The 17152-nt window shown below is 40.3% G+C and overlaps 1 protein-coding gene across 1 annotated transcript in view; it reads right to left on the reverse strand.

Annotated features, from left to right (window-relative positions):
* Window positions 1-683: 683 nt before the first annotated feature.
* Window positions 684-17152, reverse strand: part of arhgap31 (Rho GTPase activating protein 31) — a 102423-nt gene continuing 85954 nt past the window's right edge. The window contains exons 9-12 of the mRNA XM_043700660.2: window positions 14271-14330; window positions 9009-9629; window positions 6919-7217; window positions 684-3862 (exon numbers count right to left, since the gene is read on the reverse strand). Coding sequence (XP_043556595.2) covers window positions 1664-3862; window positions 6919-7217; window positions 9009-9629; window positions 14271-14330 — 3179 coding nt within the window. The 3' untranslated portion in view covers window positions 684-1663. The remainder of the gene's footprint in view (window positions 3863-6918; window positions 7218-9008; window positions 9630-14270; window positions 14331-17152) is intronic.

Consider the following 17152-nt stretch of genomic DNA (forward strand, 5'->3'; position numbering starts at 1 on the left):
CGTGTTATGAATCTTCTATTTCTTCAACTGGAAATTCCAGCAGTGCAGGCAGGACTCCATTCCTGATGGTAAAGACAACTCCATGGACATGAGACTTACTTTCTACCTTTCTTTTCCAGTAGATATACCCTCCTCCTTGTTTCTTCAGCTGCCCCTCTCCAGGAAGGCAGGTCCATTGACGGTGGTAATATATTTGGAGATTTGATCATACATGTGGTAAGATTATAGTTCTTCTTACCAAATAGTATTTAAAGTTAGCCATGAGATTCTAACATTCTAATTTGCAAAGTTTAGAGTTTTCTTTCTTTGATCTAAAGGCGGAGATCACATAGTGTGTAGATCCCCAAACAGGAGAATTGTGGCCAGCCTAGTGTACCTTCACCAACCTCTTCTTTGCGTTACCCTGAAGATTACTCAGTGCTGCTGCCCAAAGACTCACCTCTGTGTCAACACATGAAAAAGCCCTGTTGGTCTTCATTGTCTACTTTTGAGGCCCTAACACCTGTCAGTCAAAATGGCCAACACCAGAAACTGGGCATGGGAAACTGGCACATCAGCCAGCCTTGCATGTTTCTGATCCTGTCTATTGCTGTTTCCAAGTGTCTGAAAATTCAGATCATTTTATTACCAATATGTAATGCTTGATGATGCAAAATAGATAAAATAGCAAAACGTTTGAGAAATATATTGTTATTAAAACATTTTAATTCTCAGAATTGGAAAACATACTTACATTTAATATTTGACAATATAGAAATAGTTTCCGTACATGAGAAAGACATAAACACTGAAACTGAGATGTTGAAGCATTTACAGAAAAAAAACACTGGTGTTGTCTATCCTCTGAGATGGCTGTATCTAGATAAATAATACAGTAGTATATCTTTTGTAGATTATCCGCTTGAGCTAAAAAATGAGTGACACAATTCTGCATAGCTTTCTTTTCTATGAGGTACAATGGATCTGTATAAATTTGGAAAATACTATAATTTGGACTGAGGTTGCTGTGTTACAATGTTTAATAGATCAACAGGTAAAGTAAGCAATAAACAAAACAGTATGTTGATAAAATTAAGTTTCTTAACCACCAATGATGCACAATTTCATGCTTATAACACTCATGGTAAAATGTCTCCACATATCCTGTAATGAGATTCACTACAAATTCCAATAAATATTACAGTAATGCATTTCCTGTAGCAAATCAGGCAAGGGCACCCATTCTATTGAAATGAGAAATAAGCTGTTAGCAAGATGAGAACTGTACAGTTTGGCAGTAATTAACTCTTCCTCACATTCATTGCACAGATTTAGTTTAGAGAAGCTATATGAAATGTACTTTTAAAGAACAGTTTGGCCATTACTTTGCATATTTTGGATTTACTCTAGATTCATTTTAACTTGCACTTAGTTAAGTGGTATTGTAATCAATGCTAGACTTAGGTCTGTTTATGAACCACCTAATCCAAATAGCCAATAGCCCTCACCTTGTACAAATCCAGCTACTTCACATCTTTCATTTTGTGCTTGTTTTAATGCATATTTTCAATCTTTGACAGACATTTGAGCAGTAGGTATTAGAATACATATAGATTGTGATTGAAAAGTGTCATAACTAGTAAATCTTTGCCAGTCTGGAGATTGTAGAATCAGCAAAAGGTGGTCATTCAATTTGCCTGCCCCCTCTATTTTCAAATATCATGGACCTCCTTTGAGGCTGGTAAAAACAACTTGTTGAGGTCTCCAACCTCTGCCCACTTTTTGGCATGCTCATTCGGCTTCGAAGTGTGACACCCTCTGGCCCCTTCTGACTGTCATTAAGTTCATGCATGTAGCTGTCAGGGGTTGTGTGATCCAATTCTAATGGTGAAAGTGGTTCAGGGCTGGATTGCACTGGACTAAGAAGCACCTTGTTGGTGTCTAGGGTAGAAGGACGTTCCATGTTAGGCCAGGGTGGACTGAATAGGATGAGACTTTGAGGCCGACCTGTCTTTGACCTGTGCTGTGCATGCCGCAGAAACCCAGGCTTTTGTTGCACTGGAGATCTTTCCGTTCTAGAAGGCGTTGAACTTTCAAATACATCCTCTCCATTTGACTGGCAGGTTCTTTTTACAATTGGTGTTGTTTCGGTGGTTTTGGATTGCACAAGTGAGGTATCCAGTGAAATTGTAGAAGATCCATGCCCAGGTAGGCCATTTTCTTTCCCATCTTTATATTCCGCTGCTGAAGAATTTATTAAAGAAGAATCCAATCTACTTTTGCTCTCAGGACTGCTCTGTTCACATGCTGTAATGGGCTGCAAAATTGTTAACACTTTATCCAAAGGAAGTGCAGGAGGAGAGAGATTCTTTTTTGCTAAAGGTTGTGGGATCTGAGTGAACTGGAGTTTTGGTGGAATGACTGGAATGGCTTTGACTTGACATGTCTTTATCATATAAGTCATTCTAATGGCAGTGACACCGACGGGGATTGACTGAATAGTACAATCATCAGATATTGGAGGCTTGTCATTGACCATGGGGTATAAGACAAGTAATGAGGCCTCATCATTAGACTTCAAGCAGTCATTTCTATCAGATGTTGTCCTTCCGGATTCAGATTCTAATGACTGAAAACATGGTGTCGCCCCTGCATTTATAATGCATAAACTCTCTGATCCATTTGATGATAATGTATTGTCTTCAGTTAGTGAAACATGTTGCTGGTCACTTGTAGAGATTCCCTCCACTCCATTTGGGAACTGTACAGAATTGGTTGGATTAGAGCTATTTTTTAAAGACTCACCGTTGCAGATTTGTGAAGAGGTCTCTGGGCTTTGTCTGTTCCACTCAATATATTTCTTCGCAGATTGAGATGATTGATTGTAAAGATCTTCAGAAGCTATCATATCTGTACAAACATCAGGTGATAACGTCTCCTGCCTTTCACCTGGTATTTCATTTGGAGGCATTAATGTTGAACATTCTTTCCCATCTTTCATAGATTGATCTGATTCGGGTGAATGGGGGCCAGGCTGTTTTAAAGTCTCATTCACCATGCAATCTTCCAGTAGGAGGAGCTCACTGGCATCAGTCTGTGCTGCTGCAGATTTCTGATTGGACTGCATATCTGCAAATTGCCCCTTTTGATCACATTCGTTGTTGGACAGATTGACTGCTGTCTGTTCTGTTTGGATGGAGAGGGCATCTTCTGAGCATGTTCCTGAAACATTGTCATCTGCTTTTAAGTTTGGTTCAAATTTGTTAGAGGTTCCATCCTTAATGCAAGGCTCCGAAGGCTTAACTTCAAGAGTAGCAGCTGGACATTGATGCTTCTCATCTGAATTAGGATTAGTTAGTTGATCCAGATTAGATTCAGGATAATTTGAGATGAAAGAACCTGTAGAAACTCCTGTGCACCACATTGGTAGGCTCTCGATTGGTGCCATCAAAATGTTTGCATCTGTTATTGGTTTAGAAAGCTCTGTCTTTGAGCACTCACTCAAGGGTTTGGTGGATGGATTCAGCTGTGACAGGGCCAGGCTAGGATCAGAGATCTTGGTGCTACTTGCTTCACTGGAATATATGTGATTTGTGGCATTCAGGCACAGTGCTGTGCTATTTTCAATCATTGGAGGTGGACTTGATAAGAAGAGGTCAGGAAGACTGTGTATTCTTTGAGGTCCTTTAAACTTTGGCTTTACCGTTGTATCAGGCAGGGACTTTTCCTCCATATCACTCTTGTTATGTGACTGACTGGGCCTGTCCTCCATCTTTTCTTGAGCATTGTTCACTGCAGTGACCTCCTCAGGTTCTCTGATTTCGAGCTCTTTCATTTCTGGCCACAGTTGCTCTATGAATGCCTTGGCAGATGAATCTGTGCCCTATGAAAATATACATAACATAATGTTAATAAGGCCCTGACTTTGATCACCAGAAATTCAGTTTTAACATTTATCACTTACATTTTTGACTAAAAGCAAACTCCATCAGCTGGTGAAGGAGTGTATTGCCTATTATTGTAAGAGAGTGGATGTTTATCTTTGTATACGTCTCAGGGATAGATCAGTAGAACAAATGTGCTGTGTTAGCCACATCAGGAATGTTCAGTACCAGGATCATGCTGGATTACCTGATCTTATCTAACAGAAACAATTAAATTAATTCTAGAGTATGGGAAATGCAATTAATCAGGACTCCAGCTCCTAGCGCTTGACAAATGACTGTTGTTGAAGGATATGCATTGATGTGGTGTATAGGCATGACCATGTTTGTCTCTGATAGGTCAAATCAGTGGTCAAGCACCCAGTCTTACCATAAGCAAGGTGGGTAGCCAGGTATGTGAGGTGTACTTAGTACTTACCAGACTGTCCTCTAGCAGGAGTCATGAAGAAAAAGAAAGAACTTGCATTTATATAGCATTTTATCAGCATTTCAGGCTGTCTCAAAGTACTTTACAACCAATGGCTACTTTTGAAATGTAATCATTGCTGCTATATGGGTAAATGTGACAGTCATTCTGCATGAAGCAATCTCCCAAGCAATTTTTTTTTGGCATTAGTTGAGGAAGAAATATTGGCCAGGACATTGGGAGAACTTCTCCATTCTTCTTTGAATAATGCCAAGGTACCACTTACGTTTGCCTAAATAACAGGACCTCCAAAAGGCAGTATTGCTGTGAGTTCAACAGTCCATCTTTGCTGGAATGACACAGCCTAGTGTGTTGAACTAACATTGAAAGAAAACAATTCAAAACCATGCACCTTGAGAGTTACCATGGTGAGAATTCAAGCGTACAGATTAATGGTCCTTGATGAATCTTCTGTCCATTCATTCTTGCAATGGAAATCAACAAAGTCGATTGTGTTGTGTGCCTGAATTTCTAGTGTACGAGACTGACTGGTAAAGGTCTGCTCCTCGGATGCTGCCTAACCCGCTGTGCTTTTCTAGCACCACACTCTCAAATTTGAAATTTGCAAAGCCTACTCTGGAAATACTAATTCAATGAGAATGTACAGTATCATTCCTTCCACTAGAGGACATCTGTGCTACACATCAAAAGCAGGGTCACGAGACACAAAGCCTCTTCAGTCAGAAATCGATCTAAAATGATACTTTGCAGAGGACAGGATGTTGAAATCATATCCCGCAAAGAAACAATCATTAGACAACTCTGTTTATAATGCAGCACAGAAAGAAAAAGCAAATTATTAAATCCAATTTTAATCACGTGGATTTGAAAACTGAGCATTTCTACCCTGGGAATTACACAGTGTGAAATGGTGTCAAGTGACTCACAGAAAATGGAAGGAAGATGTTACTCGCCACAATTAGTCAAACTAATTGAAATATTACAGATAGGGTCCTTATGATAGGCTGATGTCTGACTGTACATTATATTAGCGAGAGCTGGAGGGGAATTGCACTTAGACAGCTGTTGTGGTTTAAAGGGCCATGCTGACAAAATCCATTTTGAGAGTTTGATATCAAGGCCTTTATTTGAAGAATGACTATCTGTGCTCTCGGCAGTTGTGACATGTCCAGTGTAAATCAGTGCCTGTCAATGTAGGTGGGCTGCGGCTGGCCACTGGATTACATGAGATAACAAAGTAGTCGCATTGTTTATGAAGTTTGGTCACCAAAAGCATTGCTCCTCAAATCAACTAGTGGGGGAAGAAGTACCATCTGTGCATCCTGGTGTAGGGTCACGGGTCACTAGGTATTAGGAGTGTCCTGTGCTATCTGACAAGCCAGGCCCCTGTTTTTCCCTCATCCTCATTTTCCAAAAAAAATCTTCCTAAGGAAATCTACATGGCCTCTTTGGAATTTCTGAATGTGGGGGAATAAAAACCCAGGAGCAGGAAACTAGTTGGTAAGGCATTTGTCAGAAGGTTTAAAAGTACAGTTAGCTGAAAAATCAGTTTCCCATGAGCATAACCTTGAATCAATGTGTCCTTGCAATATGGCGTGTTTGACATTCATATAGATGACTAGTAGTGGCATAACGTAAAACTTCTAATGCCATGAATCATCATCATCTTATTCAAAAACATTTGTATGTTTTAGGGATAGTCCCGCTGAATGCAGCAGCTATAAACTGGGTGGGTACTGGAATAGGTGGCTAACTTCAACCTGTGCAAGTTCCCTTTCTCAGTCCACGAGGATGCCACCTTAAATTCGGAAACTATTAGTCAGAATATCTTAGAATTGTCCTTTAGGCTGTTGTCTGTAGATTCGTCAATCTGAGAACAACTTTGCATGTTTGTTACTTGTGCCTTTATAAAGTGTTGGATATTGACAGTATCAAAAAGTTATCTCATACTGAAATTGGCAAAGATATCATCCAATCATTTCTTCATTCCTTTTCATAAATATTCATTTCCAACAGGAGTTTTGGGATTAAATCCACTGAGGACATTTTGCTATGTTAAAGACAGTGGGTAAATGCAAGTTGGTGTTTTATGGAGCATGGGAATTGGTACAAATTCCACCACAGGGACCCGACATTCTGAGGAAAATTTCAGTTTGAAGGAAAGACTTCAGCAACCAATTCTTGAAATAATTGTGATGGGACCATTCTCTAAATGCTTGACAAATTGAGGTAATGATTCATTCTGCATCCAAGAGTCTGCAGTGATCTCTGGAATGCACTAAACTGGCTGATGTCAGCTGATTTTCAGAACAGGTGAACTGGGGAAGCCTGAATCCATTTTGCCTGTTCTGTTGTCTCGCCCTGAAAATCAAAAACATCCCAAAGATACGTAGTATGATCAATTGTACAATGAGAAATTAATTGCTGTGCAATAATTCTAGTGGATAATCCAGGAAGATGGATTGTGGTGTCTTCACTCTAAAATATAACTCATACCCATGTATACATTTTCAATTTCCAGTGCAACAAAGATAAAGTTCTAAAGATTCAAAAATGCAGTAGGGTAACCTGTTTAGTTGCCAGATGCTCTTCTATATCATTGCTCCATTCTGTTTGATGTCCATTTTCACTTGGTTGCCTTGTGGGGAATGCAGCTGAAGGATATGTTTCATCCAGTTTTGTTTTCTCACCAAGGTCAGGAGGAACAGGTGAGCTGGTCACTGATGTTGAGGGTTTGAGCTCTAATGGATCAGAGCGTTGACCTGTCGGAGTTGGAAAAGTTTGTGGCTGATCTTGCGACGGTGAATCTGAGTAATCCTCAGTGAGTGGTTCAGGCTGCAACTGGGGCTTCTCAATTTCCTGGTCATCTACATAAAAGGAGAGAAAAAGTGGATTTTGGGCACGAGATAAGTACAATTGATTAAAGTAGCTTAAGACATCTAGCAAAGTGACTGCTGAAATCAATCTTTTCTCTCCAAATATAAATGTTGCTGTAGTTTTCCAAACAGAGCAGTGATACAGCCACATAAAAAGCTAGCTTACAAGTTCAACAAATATTAGGGAAGGCAAATTTAATGTTAACCTATATTTCAAAGGGAATGGTGTATAGAACTAAGGAAGTCTTAATAAAACTATATAAGGCACTAGTTCACCTCAGGTGGAATACAATAAACAGTGTGGTCTCCTTATCTAAGGAAATATTGAGTATAGGAGTTGCAGCCATACAGGACACCGGTTAGGGCACTTTTGGAATATTATGTGCAATTCTGGTCTCCCTCCTATTAGAAGGATGTTGTGAAACATGAAAGGGTTCAGAAAAGATTTATAAGGGTGTTGCCAGGGTTGGAGAATTTGAGCTATAGGGAGGGCTATTTTCCCTGGAGCTTTGAAGGATCAGGGGTGACCTTATAGAGGTTTATAAAATCATGAAGGGCATAGATAGGATAAATAGACAACGTTTTTTTCCCTGAGATGGGTGAGTCCAGAACTAGAGGGCATAGGTTTAGAGTGAGAAGGGAAAGATATAGAAGGGACCTAAGTGGCAATATTTTCACACAGAGTTTGGTGCATGTAAGGAACAAGCTACCAGAGGAGGTGGTGAGTTGGTACAATTATATCATTTAAAAGGCATCTGCATGGGTATATGAATAGGAAGGGTTTGGAGGGATATGGGCCAAATGCTGGCAAATGGGACTACATTAGGTTAGGATATCTGGTCATCTTGAATGAGTTGGACCGAAGGGTCTATTTCCATGTTGTAAATCTCGATGATTCTATGTATTGGCATTGGAGGCTGTTCAGAGTACATTTCCCAGGTATGAAGGAATGTAGAAAGGTTGATTAGGTTGGACCTGTACTCATTGGAGTCAAAAAGAATGAGAAGTGACCTTATTGAAGCATGCACGATTCCTAGAGGGCTTTTCAGAGTAGATGTTGAGAGGTTGTTTCCCTTTGTGGGATAGTTGAGGATCAGAAAGCATAATCTCAGAGATGAGGAGGAATTTCTTCTCTCAGAGCGTAGTGAGACTGTGGAATTCTTTACCACAGTGGACTGCCATGACTGGGTCATTAATTACCTTCAAGGCTGAGGTAGACAGATGTTTAATCAGTAAGAGAATCAAGGGTAATGGAGAAAAGGTGGGAAAGTAGAGTTGAGGACTATCAGATCATCCAACACTCTCATTGAATGGTGGAGCAGAGTCAATGGGCTGAATGACCTTCTTCTTTTCCTATATCTTGAAGTCACTGAAACACTACTAGCAATGTGTCTGTACATACAACAAGAAGTTTCTTTGATATCTTGAAGAAATTGAAAAAGGTCAATTATTAATAAATGTATTTTTTCTGAAATGACATGGTCTTATTACCTGGAAAATGTGCTTTCCTCTCCTGGAGGTTCTCACTGTTGCTGAAATCTTTCATCATTTGTGATGGCTGAATGTCAAATGGCTAACCAACTATGAAGGACATTATGAATTTTGAATCAATTTAAAATCTTAGAGTTTTCTACAGGAATAAAAAGCAAACATTGTCTGCTTCTTAATATTTTACTCAAAGCTAAAGGAGAAAACTCATGAATAAGATGCTTAACATTTACTAACTGCATCATATTCGCACTGTAAGGTAAACAGATTATCTTTGCAGTGTATTGAACATACCATTCGACCTTTTGCTTTCTGAATTGGACTGCTCACTGTGAGGACCTCCTTCTCCATTTTCGGTGACTGGTAGAATACTGATGTCACCTTGGGATGTTCCATTTGTTGATTCTTGCAGAGCTAAGTCTTTTAGATTTTGTGCTTGTCTAGAGGGTGCGGTGGTGGGACTGATAATTCCTGAGATGTGTAATGGCACAGATACAGAAAAAGGCTCAGATATATTCAATGCCATTGGCTTTCTATGATGTTGTGGCGATGCTTCAAGAGGAAATAAGTCACCTGGGAAATTAGATTTTGCTGGAGAATCATTGGAATTGTTTGAATAAAACAGCCGTCTAGTCTTTGGTGACGTGGGTTCTGATTTATTGAAAGCGTCTCCACGAAAAACCTTCAGCTGCTCTGGTTGTGCCCTGAAAGGTGCCGACCCCTTGGCAGGCGTTTCTTCACTAAAGTCTTTGGCACAGCCTCCAATAGCACCAATGAGCTCGTCCTGATCCCAATCACTGTGCCTCCTGCCGAGACTGTAAGAACTTCCTGAGCCGAGTGTGCGAGATTTCAGTGATGGTGAGAGATTTCCTCCCAGAGTCGCAGCATGTTTAAATCGACCCCCTTTTTCATCATCTAAGAAACAGAAATATGATATTTAAGAAGGTTTAAAGTTAAATGCAGACAAACTAATGCTTCAAATTTGCAGAGAATGGTTTGTGTTGTTTTCCATTTCAACTTCTTGCAGTTTGGACGTAATTTATTTAGTTCTCATTTGACCTTGAGCTGTTCCTCTGACCAAAACCAAAAAGACTTATGACTTATAATAATGCATCTATCTCAGTTTATGGATTGATACAAGTTGCAATACTGTAGCCTCAAATTTTCTCAGCTCGGTGGTCTACAAGCATTTAGGGATGTTTTACAACAATGAGTCTCGATTAGACTCCCTACAGTATGGAAACAGGCCCTTCGGCCTAAGCAGTCCACACCAACCCTCCGAAGAGTAACCCCCCCGACCCATTTCCCTGTGACTAATGAACCTAACACTATGGGCAATTTAACATGGCCAATTCACCTGACCCGCACAACTCGCACATCTTTGTGACTGTGGGAGGAAACCGGAGCACTCAGAGGAAACCCATGCAGATATAGGGAGAATGTGCAAACTCCACACAGACAGTTGCCCGAGGCTGGAATTGAACCTGGCACCCTGGTGCTGTGAGGCAGCAGTGCTAACCACTGAACCACCGTGCTGTTGTTATGTAGCACCATTATGTATTTAACCTTTAACACAATAAAACATCATAATAAAACAAGAACATAATTTTAAAAAAAAAATGATGCTGAACCACATAAAGCAAAATTAGATCAGATGATCAAAACCACAGAGAGGTTTTGAAGAATATCTTAATGGAGGAAGGTAAAGTACTGAGGCATATAGTTGTAGTAAATGAATTCCAAAACAGACAAGTATAAAGTGTACTATTAAGAAAATTAAGTGTCATATGAACACAATGAATTGTTTAAAATAGCTAAGGGAGAGTTGGAAAGAGCTCCAGGGCTTTTAATCAAGACCCATTCAGATGCTATGGTACAGCAAGCAAAATAACAATGAATGTTGAACTGAATGCTAAACCAGCACAAAGGCAAGGACTGATTAGGGATAGTCAACATTGCTTTGGGCATGGGAAATCATGTCTCACAAACTTGATTGTGTTTTTTGAAGAAGTAACAAAGAGAATTGATTAGGGCAGAGCGGTGGATGTGATCTATAAGGACTTCAGTAAGGCGTTCGACAAGGTTCCCCTTGGGAGACTGGTTAGCAAGGTTAGATCTCATGGAGTACAGGGGGAATTTCCATTTGGATACAAAACTGGCTCAAAGGTAGAAGACAAAAGGCGGTGGTGGTGGAGGGTTGTTTTTCAGACTGGAGGCCTGTGACCAGTGGAGTGCCACAAGGATCGGTGCTGGGTCCTCTACTTTTGTCATTTATATAAATGATTTGGATGTGAGTATAAGAGGGACAGTTAGTAAATTTGCAGATTACACCAAAATTGGAGGTGTATTTGACAGCGAAGAAGGTTACCTCAGATTACAACAGGGTCTTGACCAGATGGACCAATGAATTGAGAAGTGGCAGATGGAGTTTAATTCAGATAAATGCGAGGTGCTGCATTTTGGGAAAGCAAATCTTAGGAGGACTTATACACTTAATGGTAAGGTCCTAGGGAGTGTTGCTGAACAAAGATCTTGGAGTGCAGGTTCATAGCTCCTTGAAAGTGGAGTCTCAGGTAGATAGGATAGTGAAGAAGGCGTTTGGTATGCTTTCCTTTATTGGTCAGAGTCTTGCGTACAGGAGTTGGGAGGTCATGTTGCGGCTGTACAAGTCATTGGTTAGGCCACTGTTGGAATGTTGTGTGCAATTCTGGTCTCCTTCCTATCGGAAAGATGTTGTGAAACCTGAAAGGGTTCAGAAAAGATTTACAAGGATGTTGCCAGGGTTGGGGGATTTGAGCTATAGGGAGAGGTTGAACAGGCTGGGGTTGTTTTTCCTGGAGCGTCTGAGGCTGAGGGGTGACCTTATAGAGGTTTACAAAATTATGAGGGGCATGGATAGGATAAATAGACAAAGTCTTTTCACTGGGGTCAGGGAGTCCAGAACTAGAGGGCATAGGTTTAGGGTGAGAGGGGAAAGATATAAAACAGACCTAAGGGGCAACTTTTTCACACAGAGGGTGGTACGTGTATGGAATGAGCTGCTAGAGGAGGTGGTGGAGACTGGTACAATTGCAACATTTAAAAGGCATTTGGATGGGTATATGAATAGGAAGTGTTTGGGGGGATATGGGCCGGGTGCTGGCAGGTGGGATTAGATTGGGTTGGGATATCTGGTTGGCATGGATGGGTTGGACCAAAGGGTCTGTTTCCATGCTGTACATCTCTATGGTTCTATGACTCTATGACAGAGGATGTTATGTTGAAACCATGAAACCATACAGACGTCTGGCACAGTATGACTGCACCATGATTGTTGTGACCTCCTTTGATCATCAAGACAAAGAGAGACATTCTATTACTCAAAGTAGTGGAGAAAAGGGCCAAACTGAGTTGCCTGGAGAAACTGGCCTTAATATCTTGAAAATTATGGACTCATGAGCAAGAGAGAGGTATGCAGTATAAGATAGTGAGCAGTGCAGACCGGAGTCTTTTTCAGAACTTGATGTGGACTGGGGTGGACGAGGTCAGAGTCACACGACACCAGGTTATTGTCCAAAGGGTTTATTTGAAATGATAAGCTTTTAGAGTCCTCCTCTTTCTTCACATGAAGGTCACCTGATAAAGGAGCAATGCTCCGAAAGCTTGTGATTTAGAATAAGCCCATTGGACTATAACCAAGTGTTGTGTGACTTTTGAACTTTTCCAGAACCGTTTCAACTATTCCTCTTAATGAAGGGTTCAATGATCTGGGGGCATAGATCTAAGGTTAGGGCAGAATGTCTAGAGGAGATTTGAGGAAAGAAATTTTCACCCAGGAGGTGGTGACAATCTGGGAGTCACTGTCCATAAGGATGGGAGAGACAGAAATCCTCATAACATTAAAGCAGTACTTGTATATGCACTTGAGATGCCAAGGCATCCAAGGCCAAGTCCTGGAAAATTGGATGAGAATAGATAGGTGCTTGTTTTTGACCAGTGTGGATGTAATTAGCTAAAGTTCCATTTTCTGTACTGTAGATCTTTATGACACTAAGAAACAACAAGGAAATACAGGCTGAAATTGGTGAAAGGCAACTTTGTGCCTTGTGTCTTCATATGTGGATGTGTAGAACAGGAACTGACATCTAGGTAGAGTGGTCAGTACAAAACTCTTGGAGCTTTTCAACAAACAATTGGATAATGTAACAGAAGGACTACGTTTTCTGGATGAATGAGTTAGGTGTGGTCATATGGCATTACACATGCCTATAAACCACATAGTTTTTCCAATCTCCGCACTGGTCTGAATAACTTTAGGAATAGTGGGGAAATGGAGACAAGTCAAATTAGCATCAATCCACTTCTGACATTGGGAGTCTACTTGTCGAGACACATTTGTTTTTGTTTTTCCATCTGGTGCAACACAACCAGAGAGAATATTTCATAGCCCCTGCCAAAAATGTGGAATTACTCATTTCATTGAACATAAAGCAATGCAACTGGAGAAATTGAATTCTAATCCAAGCAGCCTTCAAATGGGAGTTTGCATTAAGAAATCTACCTATCGCAGTAGTAATGGCATGGTGGGAAAATGTTGGTAATTTGTTTCAATAAAATATAACTTTAACTACATGATTAGTAAATATCACAAGGGAAGTGAAATTTATATGGATCATGCTAATGGGGAATTGGTACAAATTTTGTTACCTCCAATTGAATTGCTCCTCCTGCCACCATTTTGCCTTTAGAATCCTGAGGCCTATCAGCTCTTGATTATTCGATTAAACTGATTTTCTTTTTAAAAGAGCAATCAATCTTCTAAGAGAACAACAAAAGGCAGGTACCATCAGGTGGGCTACCATTTAGAGGTGGAAGCAAGTTACTCAGATTATGTTACACACTCTGTGGTAGGTGAGACTTGAAGCTAGGTCTCCTGGTTCAGAGATAGGGACACTACCACTGCATCACAAGAGCCCCCTCCAGGACTACTGATTTGAATATAGAACCCCAATGCAACTTTGTTACGATCACACAATAGAATTCAAACCTTAGAGCTGCCTATCTCACTTGTTGGTTCAATAACCCAGGAGAAAGTGAGGACTGCAGATGCTGGAGATCAGAGCTGAAAATGTGTTGCTGGAAAAGCGCAGCAGGTCAGGCAGCATCCAAGGAACAGGAGAATCGACGTTTCGGGCATAAGCCCTTCTTCAGGAATGAGGAAAGTGTATCCAGCAGGCTAAGATAAAAGGTAGGGAGGAGGGACCTATCGCATTTCCAACGCCCCTCCCCCAAGTCCCTCCTCCCTACCTTTTATCTTAGCCTGCTGGACACACTTTCCTCATTCCTGAAGAAGGGCTTATGCCCGAAACGTCGATTGAATAGTGATGACAATCAGAATGTAATACTTTCTCAAAGTGTTCTCACATAGAAATGCTCTATTTTTAAACTTAAATCTGTGGCTTTGTTAATCTGGTGTATTGCTTTTCTGGGCCCTGCTGATTTCAGTCTGGATTTCCAACACCATCTTCCTTCAATAACATGAAAATGCAGAATGATTTATTGGATAACATGTCTTACCCTCTGTTGGCAAAGAGCAAAGGGATTCCATGCTTTTAGCAGGCCGAATGTTGCCTTTCTCTGTTTGAACACACAAGAAAAAGAATGGAGATATGAGAAAAATATGTTTGAAATAACAAACCTGAGGTGTGAATCATAAGATTATGAGCTAATAAAGCTATTCAGGCATTATACACTGAAAAAATGCTTGTTTTTTTCTGTCAATACTGTGTGAACCACAACCTTGGGTTGTAACCTTTTGCTGTCAGCCTTGGCTCAGGGGGCACACCCATGTCTCTGAACCAAAAGGCTGTTGACTCATGCTCCACTCGAGAGACTTGAACATTGCAACTAAGCTGACATTCCATTGACAGGGTGCTACATTGTCAGAGATCCATCGTTTGGGTGTCCACGTCACTGCCTGACCTCAGTAGATCATAGAATCCTTACAGTGTGGAAGCAGGCCCTTCAGCCCAACATGTCCACACCGACCATCCAAAAATTAACACACCCAGACCCATTCCCCTACCTTATTACGCTACATTAACCCCCGACTAATGCACCTAACCTACACATCGGTGAACACTTGGGCAATTTAGCATGGCCAATTGGATTGTGGGAGGAAACCCACTTAGACATGGGGAGAATGTGAAAAATCCACACAGACAGTCGACCGAGGCTGGAATCAAGCCTGGGTCCCTGGCATTGTGAAGCAACAGCACTGACCACTGAGCCACTGTGCCATAGTGGATGCAAAATAGTGGCTGGCACTGATTGAAAATGAACATAGTCAGTTCCCCATGGCAGCCTGGCTAATATTAATCAACTAACATCACTAACACGATCATTCATCTAACTGCTGTGTGTAAACTGGCAGCTGTGCTTCCATACATTATAATCTTGGCTGTTCTTCAGATGAAAAGTGTTGAAGCTGCTATAAAATACTTTAGGACTTTTTAAGGTCATATGAGTGCATTTCTTCATAAGCCCTCTTTATATCAAAATGTGTACATGGTGTATTGGAGTTTAATCATGTTTTGTGAAAACTTCAGATTCTTGTGGTTTTAGGAATGTTCTAGGATTTTGTGCCAGATTGAATGACAATCAAATTCCAGCTGCATTGAAAAATAAAGTGTACCATTCTAAGGAAATGTCATATATAGCACTCATTGTGACATTCTTAAAGTTCCAGCAGTACCTTTCAATTTCATCGCCCTACTGCAATTGAATAGCGGCTTTGTCAATTTCAGATTATTTCAGCCTACAGTTAAACTTTGAAAGTGTTCTGTGTGAAAACTAGGATCCCAAAGAACTTTAATAGAGCCATCAATACATTGAAAATAAATTGATTCAATATTTCATAAAACAATGGAAAAGGAATCGACACAAGTTTAAGTATCCTGACATTGATGCTAACGTTCACTTATATTTGAAGGCTATTACACATATAGGTGTATATGCACATACTTTTTTGAAAATGCATATTTACATACAAGGAGGGCATCATCTTTTCTCGGCCGGTTACCACCTAGTTCGTAAGGAATTAAGGGCTACGAGGAGAATGCGAGTAAGTGGAATTGAAACGCCCATCAGCCATGATTAAATGGCAGAGTGGACCCGATGGGTCGAATGGCCTTGCTTCCACTCTTATGTCTTATGGTCTTTTAGTTTCAAGGTGAAGATGATAATCAGGAGATGCTTATGAGAATGGAAGGGCTCCCTAAGAAACAAAACCGGAAATTGCTGGAAACACTCATGTCTGGCAGATCTGCTGGGTTTTTCTAGCAATTTCTGTTTTTGTATCTGATTTCCAGCATCCACAGTTCTTTTGGTCTTTTTTTGTTCAGGACTCCCTAAGAAACCTGTCATTGGTGCTTGCACCAGGACCTCATGACTGGAAAATATGCGCGCTGTTCCAGCGCAGCTGTAAGTTTAGAAAATTTCTCATCTATCCAATATGATTCAAAGCCTTGCGCCTCTCTATACCTGGCCCCCAACGCAAACACACACACAGAGTTCTGTTGGATTTCTATTTCCCTCTTTGGATAATATAGCCTATGCATATAAGCAGAAATATTTAATATTGAAACTACTGTAAATAACTTTGTGAGTTCAGTGGCATCAGGCATAACTGCAACTGAACTGAATATATCATGCTTAAGGGAATTGACTTATACATCTCTATCTATTAGAGTGAGGTCCAGTGGTTGATATTAAAGCTCCTTAATGATCTGCACAAGAACTCCACTTCAATCATTCCAAACATGAATCAAGGTAGATGAGGTGAAGATTGGTTCAACTCATTAAGCAATTTTGCTCCACTCAGCTCAGTAAGTCCACTTATCTTTGTGTGTGATGTAAAAATAATGAGCACACAGTAATCTGTGGCTCTATTTAACTGAAATGGAATAACATCACTCCATCTTCATTCTAACAAATCATTCAGTAACTGTACTCTTTGTTTTCTAAGCTTCTCTGTTTTTCAATTTTAATTATTTTCCAGCTTTTTGTGAAAAGTGACTACCCTCTCCTCGTAATGAAAATATCAAAGTGCCGCATTTTGGTGTATATTCACACATACATTTTATGAAGTTGTACAAAGTAATCGCAAGAATTTATTGTCCTCATTCTTTGGCATGATTGTTCATAAAGCTCATATCTAGAAAGGTGATTGTCTAGATTTATAGCAGGTCTCACAAATTAAGATGTATAAATCACATGACATCAGATTAATCAATAATTTTTCCATGCTAGTACCTCCATTCAAACATCCAACTACAATCGGAAAAAAAGGACTAAAGCCTTCATTTGTGCAATTGATCTTATTTGTCTGCTACTTCAACAAACCAATCCTATGGTCAAACAGTATTTTGTATATTGATAATGTCTTTGATTCTCCTGCC

The sequence above is a fragment of the Chiloscyllium plagiosum genome, unplaced genomic scaffold (assembly GCF_037043375.1).
Source record: "Chiloscyllium plagiosum isolate Xiang-an unplaced genomic scaffold, Cpla_swu_hap1 HiC_scaffold_12, whole genome shotgun sequence".
Taxonomy (NCBI): Eukaryota; Metazoa; Chordata; class Chondrichthyes; order Orectolobiformes; family Hemiscylliidae; genus Chiloscyllium; species Chiloscyllium plagiosum.